Source organism: Apteryx mantelli, chromosome 3 (assembly GCF_036417845.1).
Source record: "Apteryx mantelli isolate bAptMan1 chromosome 3, bAptMan1.hap1, whole genome shotgun sequence".
NCBI lineage: Eukaryota > Metazoa > Chordata > Aves > Apterygiformes > Apterygidae > Apteryx > Apteryx mantelli.
The window spans coordinates 89,089,392-89,107,833 of record NC_089980.1 but is presented as its reverse complement, the minus strand read 5'-3'; the positions used below and the strand labels follow the sequence as shown (position 1 = coordinate 89,107,833).

The following is an 18,442-nucleotide window of genomic DNA, read 5'->3' as shown; positions in this document are numbered from 1 at the left end:
AACAAGGGTGACTGCAAATGGTCAATAAAGCATGCCCTTGAGTACCTAATACATTTAGCATGACACTGTAAAAAACAGCACACGATTTAAAAAAATGCTTGAAAAATTATATGCAATTTAAATATCTCTCAATATCTGTTACTTTAAAACATCGCTGGCAAAATGTTTAGTACTTTACGAACAAAAGCAGTAAACAAATAAGACTGGCCCTCTTTGTAGCTAAGCTTTTTCCTCTGACACATATACCCATTCTTTTCCACAGATACTCTTTACTCAAATTCAACATTTCATTCATCCCTTTTGTCTTGCAACAAAAAACATTTGTTTAAAAAAAGTGCAAGCACTACTCTACTGCCCTGCTGTAAGGTGGTTTAGTTTACTCAAAGTGCATCTAATTTATCTTCTAAGGTAAAATTTGAAAGCAGATCCGTGATTTAAGACATACAATCAAAGCAGTCGAGTTGATGGACGTACATACTATTTCTTAACATTTTTATTCCTCAAAGCAGGACTGGTGACCAAACATCAAAGAAGAATTGGTGCAACTCACTGCATGAAGTCTGCACTTTGCAGGAAAATAGACTTGTTTTCATTCTAGAAATTGTGTTGGCCTAGAACAACTATCTTTTAGTTCACCCTTTGGTACAATGAGTGCTTGCCACTAATATATTTCTTTTTGATGGTTGTTTTACATACTAATTCAGGCAAATTTCCAAATAATCCTATCAAAAACTTCAAAAATAGCCAGCAGTTCTTCTAGCCATCAGTGGACCATGTTAAAAATGGTATTCAGTCTTACTTAACAATCCCATTCTGATACTAAAAATGAAACTTGAGTAAGGCATATTTAGCATTAGCTTGATATTCTGGAGGTGAGAAAAAAACCTGTGCAATTTCCCATGAAAATCCATAATTTGTTAAGATTACAGGAATGCTCTGCCAGGTAAAATTCAAGAGCCAACACACTCAAGTTCTGCTCCTGATTCTGCTCCCCATGGACTTCCCCACATATCTCTTCCATATTCTATTAATGGACAGGAATTTTAAAGCATTCTTCATAGATAAATGTTAAATATCCATGGATATTAAGCCAGTATGCTTCTACAAGTGCAAAAGTATTCTGTGAGCTAGCAAACATTTTAGAAGCCTTCAGTTTCCTCAATGCAGGAATTGGAGTTTCAACACTGTTTTTTGATGAAAAATGGATACCATGATCATGACTGAAAGCCATATTAGACAACTTCTATCTTCACATTCCCAAAAGGCATAAACTTTTATTTCCAAATTAGACCTAGATTTAGGAAAGACAGAAGGGAACTGGGAAGAATGTCCTTTACTCATACAATCACAGGCTCTGACAGAGGGGTTCTAGCACACAAAGCAGCAAAAACTTATCACATCACTCCTTTCTGCTCCAGTTTACAGTCCAGAATATTAGTTTAAGCCACAGGTGAAATGTCTTAAACAACAGCTATTTGCTACTTTGAACATTAGTAAGAACCTTGACCTTCAAGCTGTCTTTGCTACCAAAGCCGACACTTTGTGTTTGAAATCATATTCCAAGCTAATGACAAAAAGTTAAATATTTTCCCTGTTCCACACAGATATAATGACTCACTACTCAAACAAGATGAAGAATGACCAAACAGAAAGTACTAAAATGGTATGGCCATAGGACTGCATGTGGTTTTACAGAGAAAAAAAAAGTGTTAGTGAGAGGTGTCAAATAATTATATCCATTATATCTCTTCAGGAATAAATAAGGTCAGTCTTGTCAGGGCAAAGAATATTTTTAGTTTTCCTACAGGGTCATCTAAAGGAAGAAAACTGAAAAAAATCCTTGGGGTAAACATGAACTTTGGGTCTCAGAGGAGAAAGGTGAATTTTGCTGAGTTATTTTTGACTAAAGTAAAAGATAAAAATATCTAGGTAGACAATTAACAAAGCTCAAAGCAACTCAATGCTAAATAAGAAATTAGTCTATTTTATGGCACTGAGTAATTTATAAGACCTGTATTAAAGGCACATTTAACATATGAAGTACAATTATCTTGCCTCCAAAAAAAAGTAAAAAGATAGCCGTCTGCTTTTCTAAATTCAAGAGATTCCCAGAAATGAAAATGCCATTACAAACATCCTTATGTTACAAACAGAAATGAAGTTTGACATTTGGGACTTAGTTGCAGACTATATTAAAGCATTTGTCTTACCTCTAGGAAATTTAGTTCAAAATTTTGGCTTGGTCAACTTGCAGTTAGGCATGGAGAGAAGATGCACCAAGGACACAAATAGGATAGACTAATAACTGACTTAGTCTCTTTGGCAATCCTTGCTAAAGAGATGTTCAGGACATGAACAGATGCAAAATGGGACACTGCCTCAGCAGAATAGCATGAGGAAAGCAGCAGGAATATGTTTGATATACCACACCGAATCAAATTTCTCAAAGAACAAGATCAAAAGAATTAAAATAGATCCTAGACTTGTTTGTTCTAGGTCTCATCAGAAGCCATATACAGCCCATTATAAAAACTAAACTTCAGACACTGTCATGAAGTTTTCAGGACCTATTATGCCATCAGACTAATTGTGTTTTGAAATAACTGGGTTCCTTTTAGGAAGGGTCTTACTGTATTTTCAGCTCTTGTTAGACAGAGAAGGTCACCGACCATTACAAAACAAAATAAATCTTTTGTATTTGTAATTGGGCCAGGGTAGGGTAAACATTGTGCAGCTGTGCTTAAGTGTGCCTCGCACTTCCCCTGTAATCTGTACATGTGGAGTACTTCAGTAATGCAGTAGGAAAATATTTGCTAGCTGCTCTAAGATGATATAATTGTTCCCTGCCAAGGCTGTCAGCTCAGTGCATTGCCAAATGAAGAAAAAGACAACTAAGACATTCCGCAATGGCAGGTGCCCAAAAGAGTCCACAACATTTCTCATTTATACAGAGGCCGTGGTTAAAATAAAATGCATTAGGATTACAGAGTCATGGTAAAGTAGTCTCATTGCTAAGACAAACTAGCAGAGCTTTACTTCTATGCACAAAAAACAACTGCTGTTTTAAATATGACACATCTGAGGTGTGCTTGTTTTCAGAAACCTGTCTGGCTATAGAAAATACAGTTTTAAAAAGTTCTTCGCAAAAATCTGAAAAATGCCATTTACTTTAACATATAACCCTAAGCACAGTACTAGCTTGCAACCCTGAAGGCTGAAGGGCTGTTTATTCACAGATTAAAACCAGCAGGTGCATAAGTGCTGCAAAATTCCCAGCATGGCATTGCTCCCACATTTCCATCAGAGGGACCCTGCCGGGAGGCACCGGACAACAGCTCCAACCGTGGCGTCTTCTGGATGCAGCTGTGCCGACCGAAGAGCATGCTGCCAGCAGCTTTTCCCAGGCGAGCCATTACCCCTCTCCTGCTGGAGGCTATCGCTTCCGCAGAGCGAGGAGCTCAGCTGATCGACGTCATCACTCCTTGACTACTTTCACTGAAAACAAGTAAGCTTAAACTAGGTTAGTTTAAATAAGGGGTCTTTGCTAACTCATGGAAATTTGACTGCAGCACCTTGGGGAACATGTACACAAGCAAGCCAGAGAGCAAGTCTGCAAGACACCGACCAGCAGAGCAGCTCCTTCCAGGGCGCAGCTGCTGCTACGTGGTGGCACATCCACAGCCCGAGACTCTCTGCTTGCCCATTTTGGTTTGGGCTGGTGCAGAACCATCACCACAGGTATCTACTGTCGTGGTAATCCATGTGATCTGCGCTTGCACTGAGTTATTAATTTATTTTGCTACATATCGCAACAGGGCAACAATAAACCAGAGTGGAAATCTAAATACATAGCAAGAATAAGTGAATACAAACACTTCTGCAGTCTTCAAACCATCTTACCTACTGAAGATTGTTTAAGATTCATGTCTCTGAGGCAAACTAGGCATGTGAGAAAACATCAATAGAAATGAATATATCTATTTCAGTGGATTCTAATATAGCCACATATAAACACTAATGATCATTCCTATACAGTGATAATTTGCTATAACAAAACCTGCACATGCAATGACGACTCTAAATTATGGATTTTTTGCACACTTTAAGATACAATCATAACCAATGCAACAAAGATCTCCATTTTGCTTTAGTATCCTGCACAAGCAAACTCAATTTGAGAAGGGTCTGAAAGTTTCCTCAAAAGTTCTGTTAAAGACAAAAATACTTAGTTCCAGTCTGATCAATTTTTTACCACAGTTCTTGTAATGCAAAAAGTTAAAGCAGTAGCATGGTACTTCTGCGCTTGCCCCTGAAGAAATAGCCGAGTCTTTGGTGTGAATATTTGATTGTCATTTTCTTTCCCGTGCCAGCTCCTGGAGTATCTGCACAGTGACTTTTAGTGGAGATGAATCCAGTACCGCACTGCTGCCCCTTCCAAACAAAACTAATATTTAAACCATGAAAAGGCGCAGTGCTCAGAAGAAGGAACCTGATACAAGTTTGGGCTGAAACATTTTGTAAATATCTTTGGACATTTACAGCTTATAAGTAAGACATTTTGCATGTAGATATTAATGATACTGATAACATTATAATAAATTGTTTTAATAGACCCTTGATTAGAAGTCTCCATAAGTGTTCAGAAAGCCCGTAGTAAAACATGTCTAGTGTCCTTAGTAATGATACATTATGTTATTTTATTAAGCACTCACAGAAACAAAACAGTTCCTCTTTGAGCATTTCCAGAAATTCCCAGAGTTTGCAGGTGTGAAAGATATTACTGCAGAAACTCACTACGATTGCAATTAACGCTCTTTCTCCCTCTCCCTTTGCCTTTTAAACAAATGAGGAAGTCATTTGCAGTCGCAAATGAGGAAGTATATTGCAGTCGCACATTAACATAAACATACTACCAAAATTCTTACCTCAGATAATTTTGAGTTTTCATAGTATATACCTTGCACTAAGTCACCAATAGCACTTGATATGAGTTCCACAACCTGTAAAAGAGAAAGAAAGAAAAAGAACTTACATCTTTAATTACCACCAAATTTACTAACAAAGCTACTGCTAGATTTCCAGAGAGCATAAATGGTTCACTGACTTTCATTGCAGAAGGCGAACTATGAAAGGCTGCAGGAGTCACCAGGATATTTTCTAGCACAAGCATGAGGAAGAAGCGGATCCTGTCTCCTTACTAGAACCTCCACTAAAGTATTTCTTCTATCTAAGTTTTAAGTTAAAATAAATGAAAAACAAGATTATTATTATTTTTTTTTTAGTGTGAACTATGGAGTGTATTCTCAGAAGGATATCCAGAGAGCTAATAAATCCCAGTTCATGAACATGAGACAGCACCTCATCTGGGTTTTCTGTTTTGTTTCGTTTTTTTTCTGCCAAGTAAATACTTCACAATACCTCTTGTTGGGAGCTGTTAAAATTCTAATCTTCGTGGCTAATATGGGAAAGTCAGACTCCATAGAAAGGTAACCTTTCAAATGTGATCATCTGGTATTCGAGTGTTCTGGGAATGCACTGTGGATGTATTTAGTGCATGGCCTGAGGCTCAGCTGTACCACATACACTGGAAGTCTGCAGCATGGGAATGTATAAATCAGATTTATCAATCTGTATTATCTTCAGGGTTCAGACTTTTTATTTTATTCAAGCGAAGCCTAAAAATCTGAACTTGATCCAGAATGTAAAACAAGCATTCCACGGTCTCACTGGAACTACCGTACAATTTAGAGCCGTGCACATGAACTGTCTTAATTGGAACAAAATACTCAGATTTATTGTAAAATTAAATGCAGCCATTTCAAATAAGCACACCTTAAGGCTACCCCTTCAGTTGCTCAGAAAGTTTTAATTTCTTGAATGTTTAATTTCCTATGCATATGATTCTATATCTGATTCCCCTTTTTGCTTCCTAAAAATTCAGCCTAGTTCTTATTGAATTAAAAGATTTAGTTTCAATTTTTATCATTCTTGTAACTGAAGACAAAAAGTGAAATGATAAAACCCCTAATAGAAAGATATTTTAACATATAGGCATATTTAATTTGATAATAAAAACACATTTGTATGCTAGTTTGAAGTACTAGCAGAAAGTTTTTTTTTTTTAAACACTGGTTCATATACATATTCATATACACAGAACAAGCGTTAACTTTAGAAATGGTGCTGATTAAAAGTCATGTTTTTTCTTGCAATGCATATGGGTTAATTTGCAAGACCTATAAAAACAGCCTAAAAAAAATCATGTTGCCCTTTAGGAAACCAGATACCTAAGAAATATTGTAGCAATATGAGCTGCAGAGGAACTGGAAGGACAATGACCCTACAGTGTTACCAGATGTGTTGAGTTATTTAAGTGGGGAACAGAGAAAATGAGGGGCTTTTTTTTTTTTTTTTTTTAAACGGTATCAGATAAGCCCTATTCCCAAATCCAGGAGGACTGGGTATCGCCAATAGGTCTATGAAAGTCTGTAACTAAATGCCCAGGATCAGATTGTATTACAGTTTATACAAGCAACATCCCAAGATTCTTCTGATGGCGAGGACACATAATACAGATCAATCACTCACTAAAAAATGTTATGGTTTGTGAAATGGTCTGAGCTCGGAGACCTACACTGGTAATACGAAGAGGAATTTACAAAGACACTGAGTCCTACTCTAAATGTCAAAGTGATAGTATGAACTTTTAACAATGCATCTGGCTGTGGATAACTAGAACTTTTCCTCTCTTTCCTGAAACTCTAGACTGAGCAGGACCCTGTTTTGGGGTTTCTTTTTTCCTTCTCTCCTTTCTCTTTTTAGTGCAACTCTACTCTCAAAGCAATTTTAACTGACTTAAAACAATCTCAGTGAAAACATTTGTGAAAAATTGTACCTCTTCCTCTTATAGTTTATAATACCTCTTAGGAGAATACACATACTCCTTAGAAGTCACACATTAAATACCATTAGGCCTTTAGCTATATATTGAGCACTACATGTTAGTAAGAATTTAATATTAATATTACCTCCCCTCTTTCCAAAGTTCTTAAAGCTCTCCTTTTTAAATTATTTTCCTAAGGTAAAGTGCAAGGCTGTACAGATCCCTACAAGGAATGAAATTCCAGTTTCAAGAGCACAATGGGATGCTTGCATGAGGCCCCGTTACTTTGTCAGCCCTTAATCCGATCTGTGAAAAGCATCTGCAGCATACCATCTGCGGCCTGGGGTTCTGGATGCTAGGGAAAGCCATGAAAAATGAGGAAACCGCTTATTTTTCCTATGTCCCAAACTGACTTTGAGGTGGAGAAAAAGCGTTACAGATTCAGTAGCATTCATGCAGTCAGTGATATACTAACTAGTTCTTGCACAGTACTTTCCATCAGTAAAGCTGAAAGCAATCAACATCCAGTGTAAAATTTATTTCTTCCTGCATTGTATAAGGAAGGAACAGAGACAGGGAATTGGTTTCCCCAAGACCATGCAGCATGCCAATAAAAGAGAGCAGGAACAGCATCCAAGTCTTCCCCGTTCCCATCGGTGCCTTCTGCCTCACCATGGCCCTGCTCTACTCACTGACATTTCTGAGATGCAAGTTTGAAGAGTAGGAAAGACAGATAAAAATCATACACACCAAACTGATTCTCTTTTCTTCTCATTTGAAGGAGGAGCTCCATTTCAAACGAGCACAAAGACTGGTAAAGGGAAGTAAGGACTGCCAGAATCAGTTGGTGCTGCAAAACAGCAGCACCTCTAGAGAGACCAAAGACTGCCTACTCATAATGTTGCCTTTCTCCATTCCTTTTCACTCCTCAACACATTTTTGAGAACGCTGGTCCCCCCTTGGGTACTAAAGATGAGCAGGAGTAACTTCCTATTGAAAGGAAACAAATTTCCATTCTATTTTTCATTCTTCACTCTGCATCAGGATCTTCCAAATGGTGTGGACTCTGGAAAGGTCAGCAGACCTAGCACCATCCTAGGGGCTGCTCTGTTACTTGCAAGTGACAAGAAAAAGTGCACGTAATTTCACACCCTTTAAGCACATGTTTTGTGACAGTTCTGCTAGTTTTTTTCTTTTTTCTTTTTACTTACTACTTCAATGCATTTTGTATAGATGTGATCTCTGTCACATCTATAGCTCTGTCTGTAAGAAATAGCCATGTATTTTAATTAAAGTCAAAAATTTTAACAAGAAAGACTGAAGGGAATTCATGGACTGTACAACACTTAGGTAAGACCAGGACATTTTCTTCTAAGTTATAAGATATGATTTCTGTTCCTTCAAGAACAGTAAAAAAAATTGACTCTGGACCACTTTCATCCTTCATAAGAGCCCTAAACCTCAGGGTACTGGAAAAAAGGGAGACATTACTACCATCAGTTTAGCAACTCAAGCACTTTGTCTTTGAAATATTTTTGTATTTACTTGTCTTTGAAATATGTTTATTTTTTAAGTTTACTGGAACATAACTCTGAATATATATATATTTTCCTATTTTTCCTTTTTTTCCCTTTTTTTTTTTTTTTTTTTTTTAATTCAGCAGCTGAACTGGCATTGATTACACAGACTGCGCTACTTAGGACTACCAGTACAGTATCTCTACTGGATATTTTCAAGTGGAATGGCAGGGAAAGGATGGAGCTTTTGTGGGGATACGGGAAACAGCAACAGGAAGAACACAGCAATAGATATATCTTTGTTCCTTCAAGATTTCAGTTTGACAAACTTCCTTGGCTTTGCCAAACTCCTTTCAGGAAGGATCACAAGTTATCCCCTTTCATAGTTTTCCTCTTTTTATCTCTTTGGGGTGCTGGTCTTCAAACAACATTCCTTCCTCGGGCATCTGCCGCGGCAGACTCTACCCCTTGCTGCTGATGCATAGGCTTAAAAAAGTAGCAAGTCTTCTGCATACAAACGAAAAAAAATTACACGGTCAGGAAGCATTCAACACACAAATAAAAGTGGCTTCAACTTATATTCATCTTTTTTTTTTTTCCCCTCTCTCCAAAACTGTTAACTTTTAGAAACATTTCCACACTTGAAAATATCATAAAAGCTCTTAAAAGCAAATATTCTCTTGTATGTATTCTCTTTTATGACACAAAAACTTTGCATAACTAGGAAGCTAAAGATAAAACTCACTAACCAGATGAAATTGGATTTTGATTTTCCAATACCATCCAAAAAAAGTGAGCAAAACCTCTAAAGAGGGCCAAGAATACTGGAATTCTTTTCTGGTAATCTCCTCAATCCTAATTAGTCACACAGGTGAAGAAATACACCAGCCTATAGAAAAAAAAAAATTAACATTATGTTGAGTGCATCCTATTGGATTTACTATTTTAAATCATCTTGATCTTTACTATTTTTTAAAGCTGTCCCTCTCAAGTTGAAACACACAAAAAGACAAGCAATTTGCTTTCTAGCAATTTTTTTTTAATGCTCTTGGAAAACAAATTTATGGTTTTCTTCATTCTATAATGATGAACACAGCAAAATACAAGGTGCAATGTAAACACATCACCCAAATCCATGATTTGATAAAAAACACTTCCTAGCCATAAAAATCATTGAAAATAATCATCAGCAGTCAATTCAAATATTGTTAATATTTTCAAATACTTTAAGGTCAGTCTACCTTAGGGATTTTTACCAGTGTTAAGTTACCCCTTTTATGTTGATGCAACATTATCCACAGAAAGGATTTTCACTACTAGAAAGACCTTTATTGCAAAATTCAGCCATTTTTCTTAATGATAAACAACAGAAGAAATATTGTTTTCACTTGTCTACCGCCACATGGTTCCATACACAGTGTATTAATATCTTTGCAGACCCAATGCAACAGATCCTTGCACTGAAGCACTCAACTAACTGTTGATGAATGACTCAGGCTGGAGAAGCATGTGATTTCTTCAGTTTGACACTTTTGGAAAGGGTTAACTATTTCATTGCTCATCTTAGAAATCAAAGAGTGAATAAAAAAAGGTCCATAACTACAGGGCTCTGTTGCTACAAGACTGTCGCCATCACTAAACAATGCAAGACAGCATGGTAAAAACACTATTTTCATCCATGCTGGTATAGACAACCATTAAATTCTGCTATGTTCACAAACAAATTGTGGATTAAACTGACTAAAAAAACCCTGATCAGCCCTGAGTTGACAGAAATGATACCTATATGGGGTATTAACTATTTTGCATAGACCGTGTCTGGACCACGAGTAGCAGTAATCGGACTCTAGACTCAAAGTGAAATGCTGCTGAATCTCAAACTGCTGATAGTCAACACCGGTTCCAGTCAATCCAAAGATTTAGTCTCCTTGAGAGCCAACAGGATGTCAAATACCTCAGCGTTCTGTTTAAAATACAATTAGTTCATCCTCAAAATCACATCATTTATCTTTTTATGCACCATACTATATTATTGCATTGAAGCCATTCCAGGCGTAAAGAGACTTCCATTAAAATTTGACCCTGGGAAGCTTAGTTTTAAAGACTAGCTTTACTGCAGTGCAAAAAGAGGGGATGATACATAATCTATCACACTGTTTACAAGACACATGTATTTTAACCTTTCCTAGTAGTACTAGCAGCTGTTTTAGGAGGACCACAGCTGACTCTGCATAAACACATCTGCAGCACTAGTAACACTAAGGTTTTTCTCTTTGAAATAATAAAATAAAATTGACGTCTCAAAGCAGTTGCCAAATATTCTCTTAGGGAAGGATAAATGTTAGTGTATGCACTGAAACAGATTTCCCTTCTATGAATAGCTAAGTTCTTGGGAGACAAAAAAAGGCCATTGAGACAGATTTTAGATTCTTATCAATGTTGCTAAAAGTTTTGAATTGCAACTGAGTCATCACAAAAATCTAATTTCACTTTTAAAAAGTGTATTCTCTGCAAAACTTGTACTCCAGGTGGATAGCCAACTAATCACAGTCACCTCAAGTTCTTCTGCAAAATTATTGCATGTGTTGTCAAGCAAGCATGGAAGACCCCACCTGGGACCAAAATCCCATAGACCTGGGTGTTATAGTGAGTTCCCACTCAGAAAAGGCTGTTTGAGATAATATTGTTCAAGACAAGGTTCCACTACAAACAGATCTGGTTGCTTTTTACCCTATTTTTCACTCTTAATGTGAATCTTTTATTCTATTCAAGCAACAGACTTTAAACAAAGCTAAGAAAACAGAACTTGTGACCTTACACTGCTTGAGCTATTAGAAAAAATGAAGTTGACATACAGATATTTCTCACTGAAGACACTACTTTCAGCAACTTTATGAAAATCCATTTGGTTTTCATTATCTGTATATGAGCTAATGCTATTTAGCAATGAAATTCCCCTTGATGATTATTCATGGCTGTAAAAGAAAGGGCTGTAGTGAACATTCACGCTTTAAGAAATACAGACAGTGGCAATATCTGTTCTAAGTAGGTGGTGAATGAAGCAGCAGAACCGCTGGCTTCTTGAGAGTCCTTTCTAACAGTGTGTCTCACACAAAATAAAGCATCACATACCCACGAGTTTATTACTTTAATTTCTTGGAAGAAATGTTAGTTTCTTTTGAATACCCATTTCCCACATTTCCTGGCAGAGATCAACATCCTAGACTGTGTTTCTTGTTAACATTTAAGGAAACTTCAAACACAGATACTTTTTAATGTTTCCTTCAAATCTTCAAAAGGCAAGTTCTGTTTTGAAAGTGTTTTTTTTTCCTTTTCTGTTTTTTTTAATGAGAACCCTTCTTCCATAATTTGACCTTAACATCCAAATAATGGATATATATACATATGGCCAAGCATCCAAGACTCCTAGGTCACCTGTCTTCACCACTAGATTACTTATTGCCAACTCAGTGTCATATGGACATACGCACAGTAGGAGACAACAGAGCGACAGACACTACTACCTCAGCTATCCAGAACCAATAGTCTGAGAACTTGGATGATGCCTGACTTCCCTCTCAAAAAATCAGCTCTTTCTTCAGTTTCTTCAAATTAGTTCTCACAGTCTTCTTCATTGATACTCAAGAGTCATCTCTAAAAAGCTCTCTCTGTCCTTCATATACAGATAGCATGTTACTATTTTCTAGACTATTCTGTTAATTAAAATGAGGCACACTGTGGTTCTACCAGAAAAATAACTACTTAACCATGTGTTAGAGGTAGCTGGATGGTTTACCTCTGAGGAGGACCATATTTATCCAAAAAAGTGACAGGTATTCAGTTGAGGAAGTCAAGCAGTAAACACTGACTACTGGGCAGACCAGAGAAGCAGAAAGATGCATCCAATTGCTACTGTGAGGAAAGCAAATTTAGATGCACATTTACGAAACTGTTAGAGAGATGATTCAGAAGTAAGAATATTGAATGGACTTTGTGCACATCAGTATGAAAATCCTAGGCAGCCTATTGAAAATGCATCAGAACCTGGTGGGTAACTTTTCCCTGAGACTCTCACTTGCTTAGTCAACGTAGTATTGAGGCAGAAACGCAGACACTTACAATTCTGCTCTTGATAGCTCCATGCCTCAGTGCTTTCAAAGTATCCTTGCAATAGAGAAGAGCTACAGCCTTAGACTTGATGATTCACAGTGATAGATATGACTAGGTATTTTCGTACCGGTCTCAATCTCACTCCTTCCACATTTCTGCAGTCATTCTACAAGGCACTGGGTATAGTCATACATGCCCATATGGGCAGTGGTACGAAGCTCTCATTTTTTGAAACCTTTTCCTAATTTTTCATGCAGAAGTGGGAGTTAAAACAAATACACACGCACCCAGATTGAAATCTAAATATAAAATTTTCCAGCAGCGCTGTGGTCAAGAATCACAGAAAACTACATTCTTTCAACACAGAGCTAGCAAAACCCCAGCGGAGTCCAGCTTGAGGAAAGTCTAACATAAGTATTAGCATTAAAAACCAGTAGAGGTGCAGAAGGGCAGTATGGTAAAGAAAAGACCTATATGTGGAACGTACCAATTAGGATTCAAAGCTAGGTAGCTGCAATCTTAAAAACAATGTTCACTGCAACACAACAGAAATCTTTTACTGGTAGTCAAAAACAAGACTGTTTCTAACCTCTTACCACAGTTACAGATTCATTCTAATTTTTAAAATTTCGGTTAAGAGAAAACAAGCTGTGTCACCCAATCTTCCCATTTCATTTCTCCAAAAAATTACTTTCCAAACATATAACCAAAGCTATTAAAGTAATGAAATTATACAAGTATTTAATTATATCAGCAGTTATAGATAACAAAAGTGAAACAGAAAAAAAATCTGTTAAAGATTAAAAAAAAAGAGCTCAGGGATTACTTCAGGGGCTATAAATTTGCTACTTGAAAACAAGGGCAACTGATACACCTGCTAAAGGAACCATTCCACTGACACAGGCATGGAAAGGCACAAAGCACTAATTAGGAGATTCACGAGCATCACTCTACAACTTTATCATCATCATGAGCACTCATCTTTAATGATAACAGAAATGCTAGACAAAGAATTTTTAAGGCAGCATTATGGGAAAAAATTAGACAGATTAACAAGTACTGTTTCCAGCAGATAGATTCTATCTTTTATCTCTAACATGCAGGATTTTTTTCCCCTAAATGCTTAACCGCTTTTATTAACTATTATAAAGTGTGTCTTTTTGCTACTAAAACAACTTTATATCACTGTAAACAAACCATCACTAAAGAAATATTTTAATTAAAAATTCAATCTTGAGAATACAGGGAAGAAAAAGATTCTTCTCTCCCTTAAGTGGATATAAAGTTTCTTTTATAATCTGTTTTTGTTGTTCTTAAGGCAGATCAAAACACCAAATTCATCTTTCAGAAGTGGATGGTACTTAGCAAATTTTGGTGCACCCTAAGAACAATTATTAAAACCAATAACAGTTTATAAGTTGATTTGTAATAATGATGATGCTCATGATGACACAATAATGATAATCTCAACACTGAAAACACGTGTTTGCATTCTTCAATAAAATCTGTTAAATTGGATGCAAATATTAAGTACATAGCAGTAATCGAATGATAAAGTAGTTCAGAAATACTCCAGTCACCTCCAATTGTAGTCTTACAAATCTATAAAATTCAAATTTAAAAAGATAAGACTTCAGGGGAAAAAATCCAAATATTTTAAGATACAGAGCTGCTTATTTAGGGTTGCCCAAACAAGACCTTTATTGTATAATGACACATAATCACGACTATGTTCTCTTATGTCATCCCAAATTAAGTTAAAGGTGCAAAACCTACTACCTTTCTTTCTTGGTTTTGTTCTCCTTCATTGCCCAGATAGAATTGCTTGCATTCCTTGACCATACTTTTCCATAAATAAGTTTAGAGCTCTTCAACCTTATCTGTAACTTTTAGTAGTGCCTGGTTTTGAGACACACCTCTGTGACTTTTTAAAATACTAAATTAGAATAAAAACCTTCAGCAATGTAAAAACTAATCTACTCCCTGTGCAGCCCAGTGTGTTGCCAAACAGCGGCTCTGAGGAAGGTACTTAAGATCTACCGCAAGATGGACCCGCTAACTTACTTTGCTTTCAGAAAAACTCTTTATCCTGCTCCACAACAAAATTCTTGGAGGGTTGGTTTTGTTTGTTTGCTCTTTCTCTCCAGAACTCAACTTTACTATCAAACTTTATATCTTGCACAAAGACACTGGTCCGATACAGATCTGATACAGGTATTACATTTCTTAAAGGGCATTTTAAAATTAAAACTGTTAAGTTTGTCAATTCTCAGAAACGTCACTTTAGATCAAAAGAGCAACTGGTGCGTTTCCTGAAAGGGGCTACTCTGTATCCTTCACTCATCAGGAAAATGACCAACTCCCTCAGGTTCAAAACTGCGCCTTCACTAAAGGACCACGTAAGCAGAAAGCACAGTTCAAAGCAGTTCTTTCATGAAGCGCAGTGTATGTTCAGACTGTTGCAATGGGAAGATTTACATGCATAACTTGTTAACGTTTATGCAAACACAAGGCCTATTTTGTAAACAACATATTTGTGCCTTTAGGAATACATAAAGTTAACATACGGAAATGCATCCACTATATAAGTACTGCATCTGTGCTACTGTTTATTTATAAACAAATAATGCCTAATAAAACAATGCTCTATAACGTGGTCTTCTGGCAGAGCTCTGCCTCGACAGACAGGATCCTTCAACTCAATTCCAAGCATTGAGGCTGCCGACTTTCAAGTGCTTCAGTGCTCAGTTTAATCATTCAAATAAGAGATCATTGAATTATAGTGGAAAAAACAGAGTCATTATTAAGATTTCAGTACAAACTCTGAAGAACACTAGCATTAGATGTACTTACAGGTTTTTAGTTTAGGGTTTTCCCTCCACACACACTGTTTTGGTTTCTTTTTACTTTGTGTGTGTGTTTTTTTTGTTTTTTTTGTTTTTTTAACACTACTAATGGATATGCCTTCATATCAGTTTATACAGTTACAAGCAATGCATTTACATATTATTTTAGCATATTCTTTAGTTTTCAACATATTACAGCGTGCATTGCACTAAAATGCATCATTTCATCCCCTGAAGTTTTATGTATCACTGTCTCCAGACCATGGGAACATCAAAACTGCTCCCAAACACATCTTTAATGCACCCTCTCTACAGTTATATAAGACAGCTGATGATTCAGGTGCTCCAGGAAGCTGCAACTTTAATGCTTCAACAGGTTTCTTTTAATTCATCTGTGACATACCCAGAAAAAGCTCATTCTTTGCAGAAGCCAACATCCTGGTCAACATTCACACCTCACTTGTTTTAAAACAACTTCTGCATTGCATTCCTGGTTGACAAGAGAGACTGAGGTGAGAAAAATCCCAATTAATGCTTGTTACTTTTGCTATGTTCACATGCCACTCAAAATTTCTTACAGGGCGGCAAGGTTTCCTTAAGCAGAACTCGGAGACAAAAGTAACTCTTTTTGCTACCAGACTGGAGGAAGCACTTTCGCCAACAAACTTTGCTATGTGCCCGCTAGCAGTTTCATCCCCCCATCCTTGGCCAGGCAGAACAAGGTAACATATATTAAAGATATATCACCTAGGGGAGGGCAACAAAGAACCAACTCCTAAAGGTGTCCTTTTACACTTTGAAAAACTTTTTTTTTTTAAAACATATTTATTTAAAACTATCTATGGCCACATATCCTAGAACATACTTAGAGGTACTTTATTTTGTTTGTTAAACATCAGTTCATTTACTTTTCCTACTCTTCTACACCTACATGTTTACAATGACTTTCACAAGTATCTTATCAAAACCCTCGTACCAAAACACTGCAACCTCAAAAAAGAGAAGTCCTAACAAAAAACCCCCTCATTATCCAATATAAACACACCCCAATCCAATAAATTAGCACATTACCAGGCATTACTGTTTTTTTTATTTAACTAGAAGAAAACAAAGATGCCACTCCTTGTCAAAGGCTACTCATTCCTAAATGCACTGCCAATATACCAACTAATAAAAGACCCCAAACAAATAAAAAACAAATTCCTCTTTGGGCCCATTTCTGTTCTGAAAATTTCTATATTAACAATGTCCAATCTACTGCAGGATACAGTTTTGAAATAAGGTTCTGTCCTTGTTATCTTCAAGAACAACATAATTTATCATTGTAGTCAGCAGGCCAAGAAAAGCCACCATCTAAAAATATAAACAAAATAAATAGACAAAGTGATAGAGTTTAAATAAGGTGACCAAAAAGTGAAGATGAATGTACAGAAGAACTGTAAATATGTCATCTGATCTACATACCCCTGCCAAGTTGTAAATGTTTATTAAAGAAATCACTTTCCATTTTACAGTTTTTATTATCTGAGTCAACGCATAACTTTGCCATAATTATAAAAACATAGTGTGTAGTTGCATCTGTTCTGCAGTACTTGATCTTAAGACTCATAATCAGTACCAACTCTGTAATCATAATTAATCTCTTGAAATTTAACAAAATAGAAAATGATAATGCTTTCTTCAGAATTACTGTCCATATTCAAGCAATAAAAATTTAGATGACTTTGCAGTAGCACAAGAGAATTTATTTCACAGGAGGCTGTCCCATTCCTGGATTCCTAACTGACATTTCAAGAAATCCTGAGAAGAAAAAAATTTCTTCTTTTGCAATACACTAGGCAAACACGTGAATGAGAACTATGAGCATTAGTTTAAAAACAAACAAACAAAAAACTGAGCTTTGAATCTTGTTAACATCATTACAGTTACATTCTACAACAGTAGCAAGAGGAGGAAAATTACTACGAATTAACAACAACAATTCCTATATTTAATGTTATTTAAAAATCAAAGTGTTACCTAAGGCAATTACCTTGCAGCCTTTTAATATCTACAGGGAAAAGCCTAAGGGAAAATAATTGACTTTGCTAATTTTACCCTTGGCAATTATAAAATAGCTCTGCATTTCATTATGACTGCAGAATTTCACATCTAATTGTCAGCCCCGGGAGAAGCACAGAGACAAATGTATCATGCACAAGCTTAGACAAGAGTTTAACAGCACAATAAAATTAGCTTGGTAGCAGTGGTTTTGGTTAATATTAAAAACCCCTTCAGTTTAAATTCCTGCCTACACAATAGTTACGCACGTCTATATAGATGTTATAATTTACCATGGTCAGAACCATTCACAGTATAATGCTGCTTACTTCATTAGCCAATCTGTTGAGCTACCAAATGCCAGCAAAAAGTAGTACCATGATTTTTACTTTGTACTTGAAAGAAAACAAAACATTATGAAGAAAAAAGTCACAGTTATTTCACACTGCTGAAAAACAGATGCCAGATTTGAAAATTCCTCTTTTACAAAAGAATAAATACAGTATGTTTAAATCACTGCACCTGTCAAGAGATTTCTATAGCTTGTATTTCAATTTTTCTAACTTTGCTAGTAGGGTTAGACGTATGAAAAAGAATAATTTACTAAGTCAATCAGTTTCCATAATGGCATCCCACTTATCGTATGTAGAAGCTATGAAAGTATTTAGATGTCAGAAAAATGAAAAAAGTGTTAAAATGTTTTGGCAGAATTTTCTGACATGCGGTATAATGATTGCTTTAAAAAAAAAAAGAAAGAAAAGGAAAAAAAAAAAGATTTTCTTTGCGTTTGTGCTTCATTTTACTGTAGGCTTGCTTCCTGGCAAGTCTTAAGGGAATGCTGCTGCAATACTTAATGATGTAGTAAATTCAAAGTAATAGACGCTACATTTCATGAAAGTTTTCTCTAAGTTGAAACCAAAAATTATATAGTGTTAAATCCTTTGGTCTGTCTTGAGGATCTTATGAAGTACAAAAAACCTAAATATTAATGGATGCAAATCAACAATTGTTAGTAAAATCAATTACAACATATGTTGGTTACGGTA

At 36.1% G+C, this 18,442-nt stretch overlaps 1 protein-coding gene across 1 annotated transcript in view; it reads right to left on the bottom strand.

Annotated features, from left to right (window-relative positions):
- PDSS2 (decaprenyl diphosphate synthase subunit 2) overlaps window positions 1-18,442 on the bottom strand; it is a 134,101-nt gene that overhangs the window by 25,092 nt on the left and 90,567 nt on the right. The window contains exon 4 of the mRNA XM_013948995.2: window positions 4,926-5,000. Within this exon, the coding sequence (XP_013804449.2) occupies window positions 4,926-5,000 (75 nt within the window). The remainder of the gene's footprint in view (window positions 1-4,925; window positions 5,001-18,442) is intronic.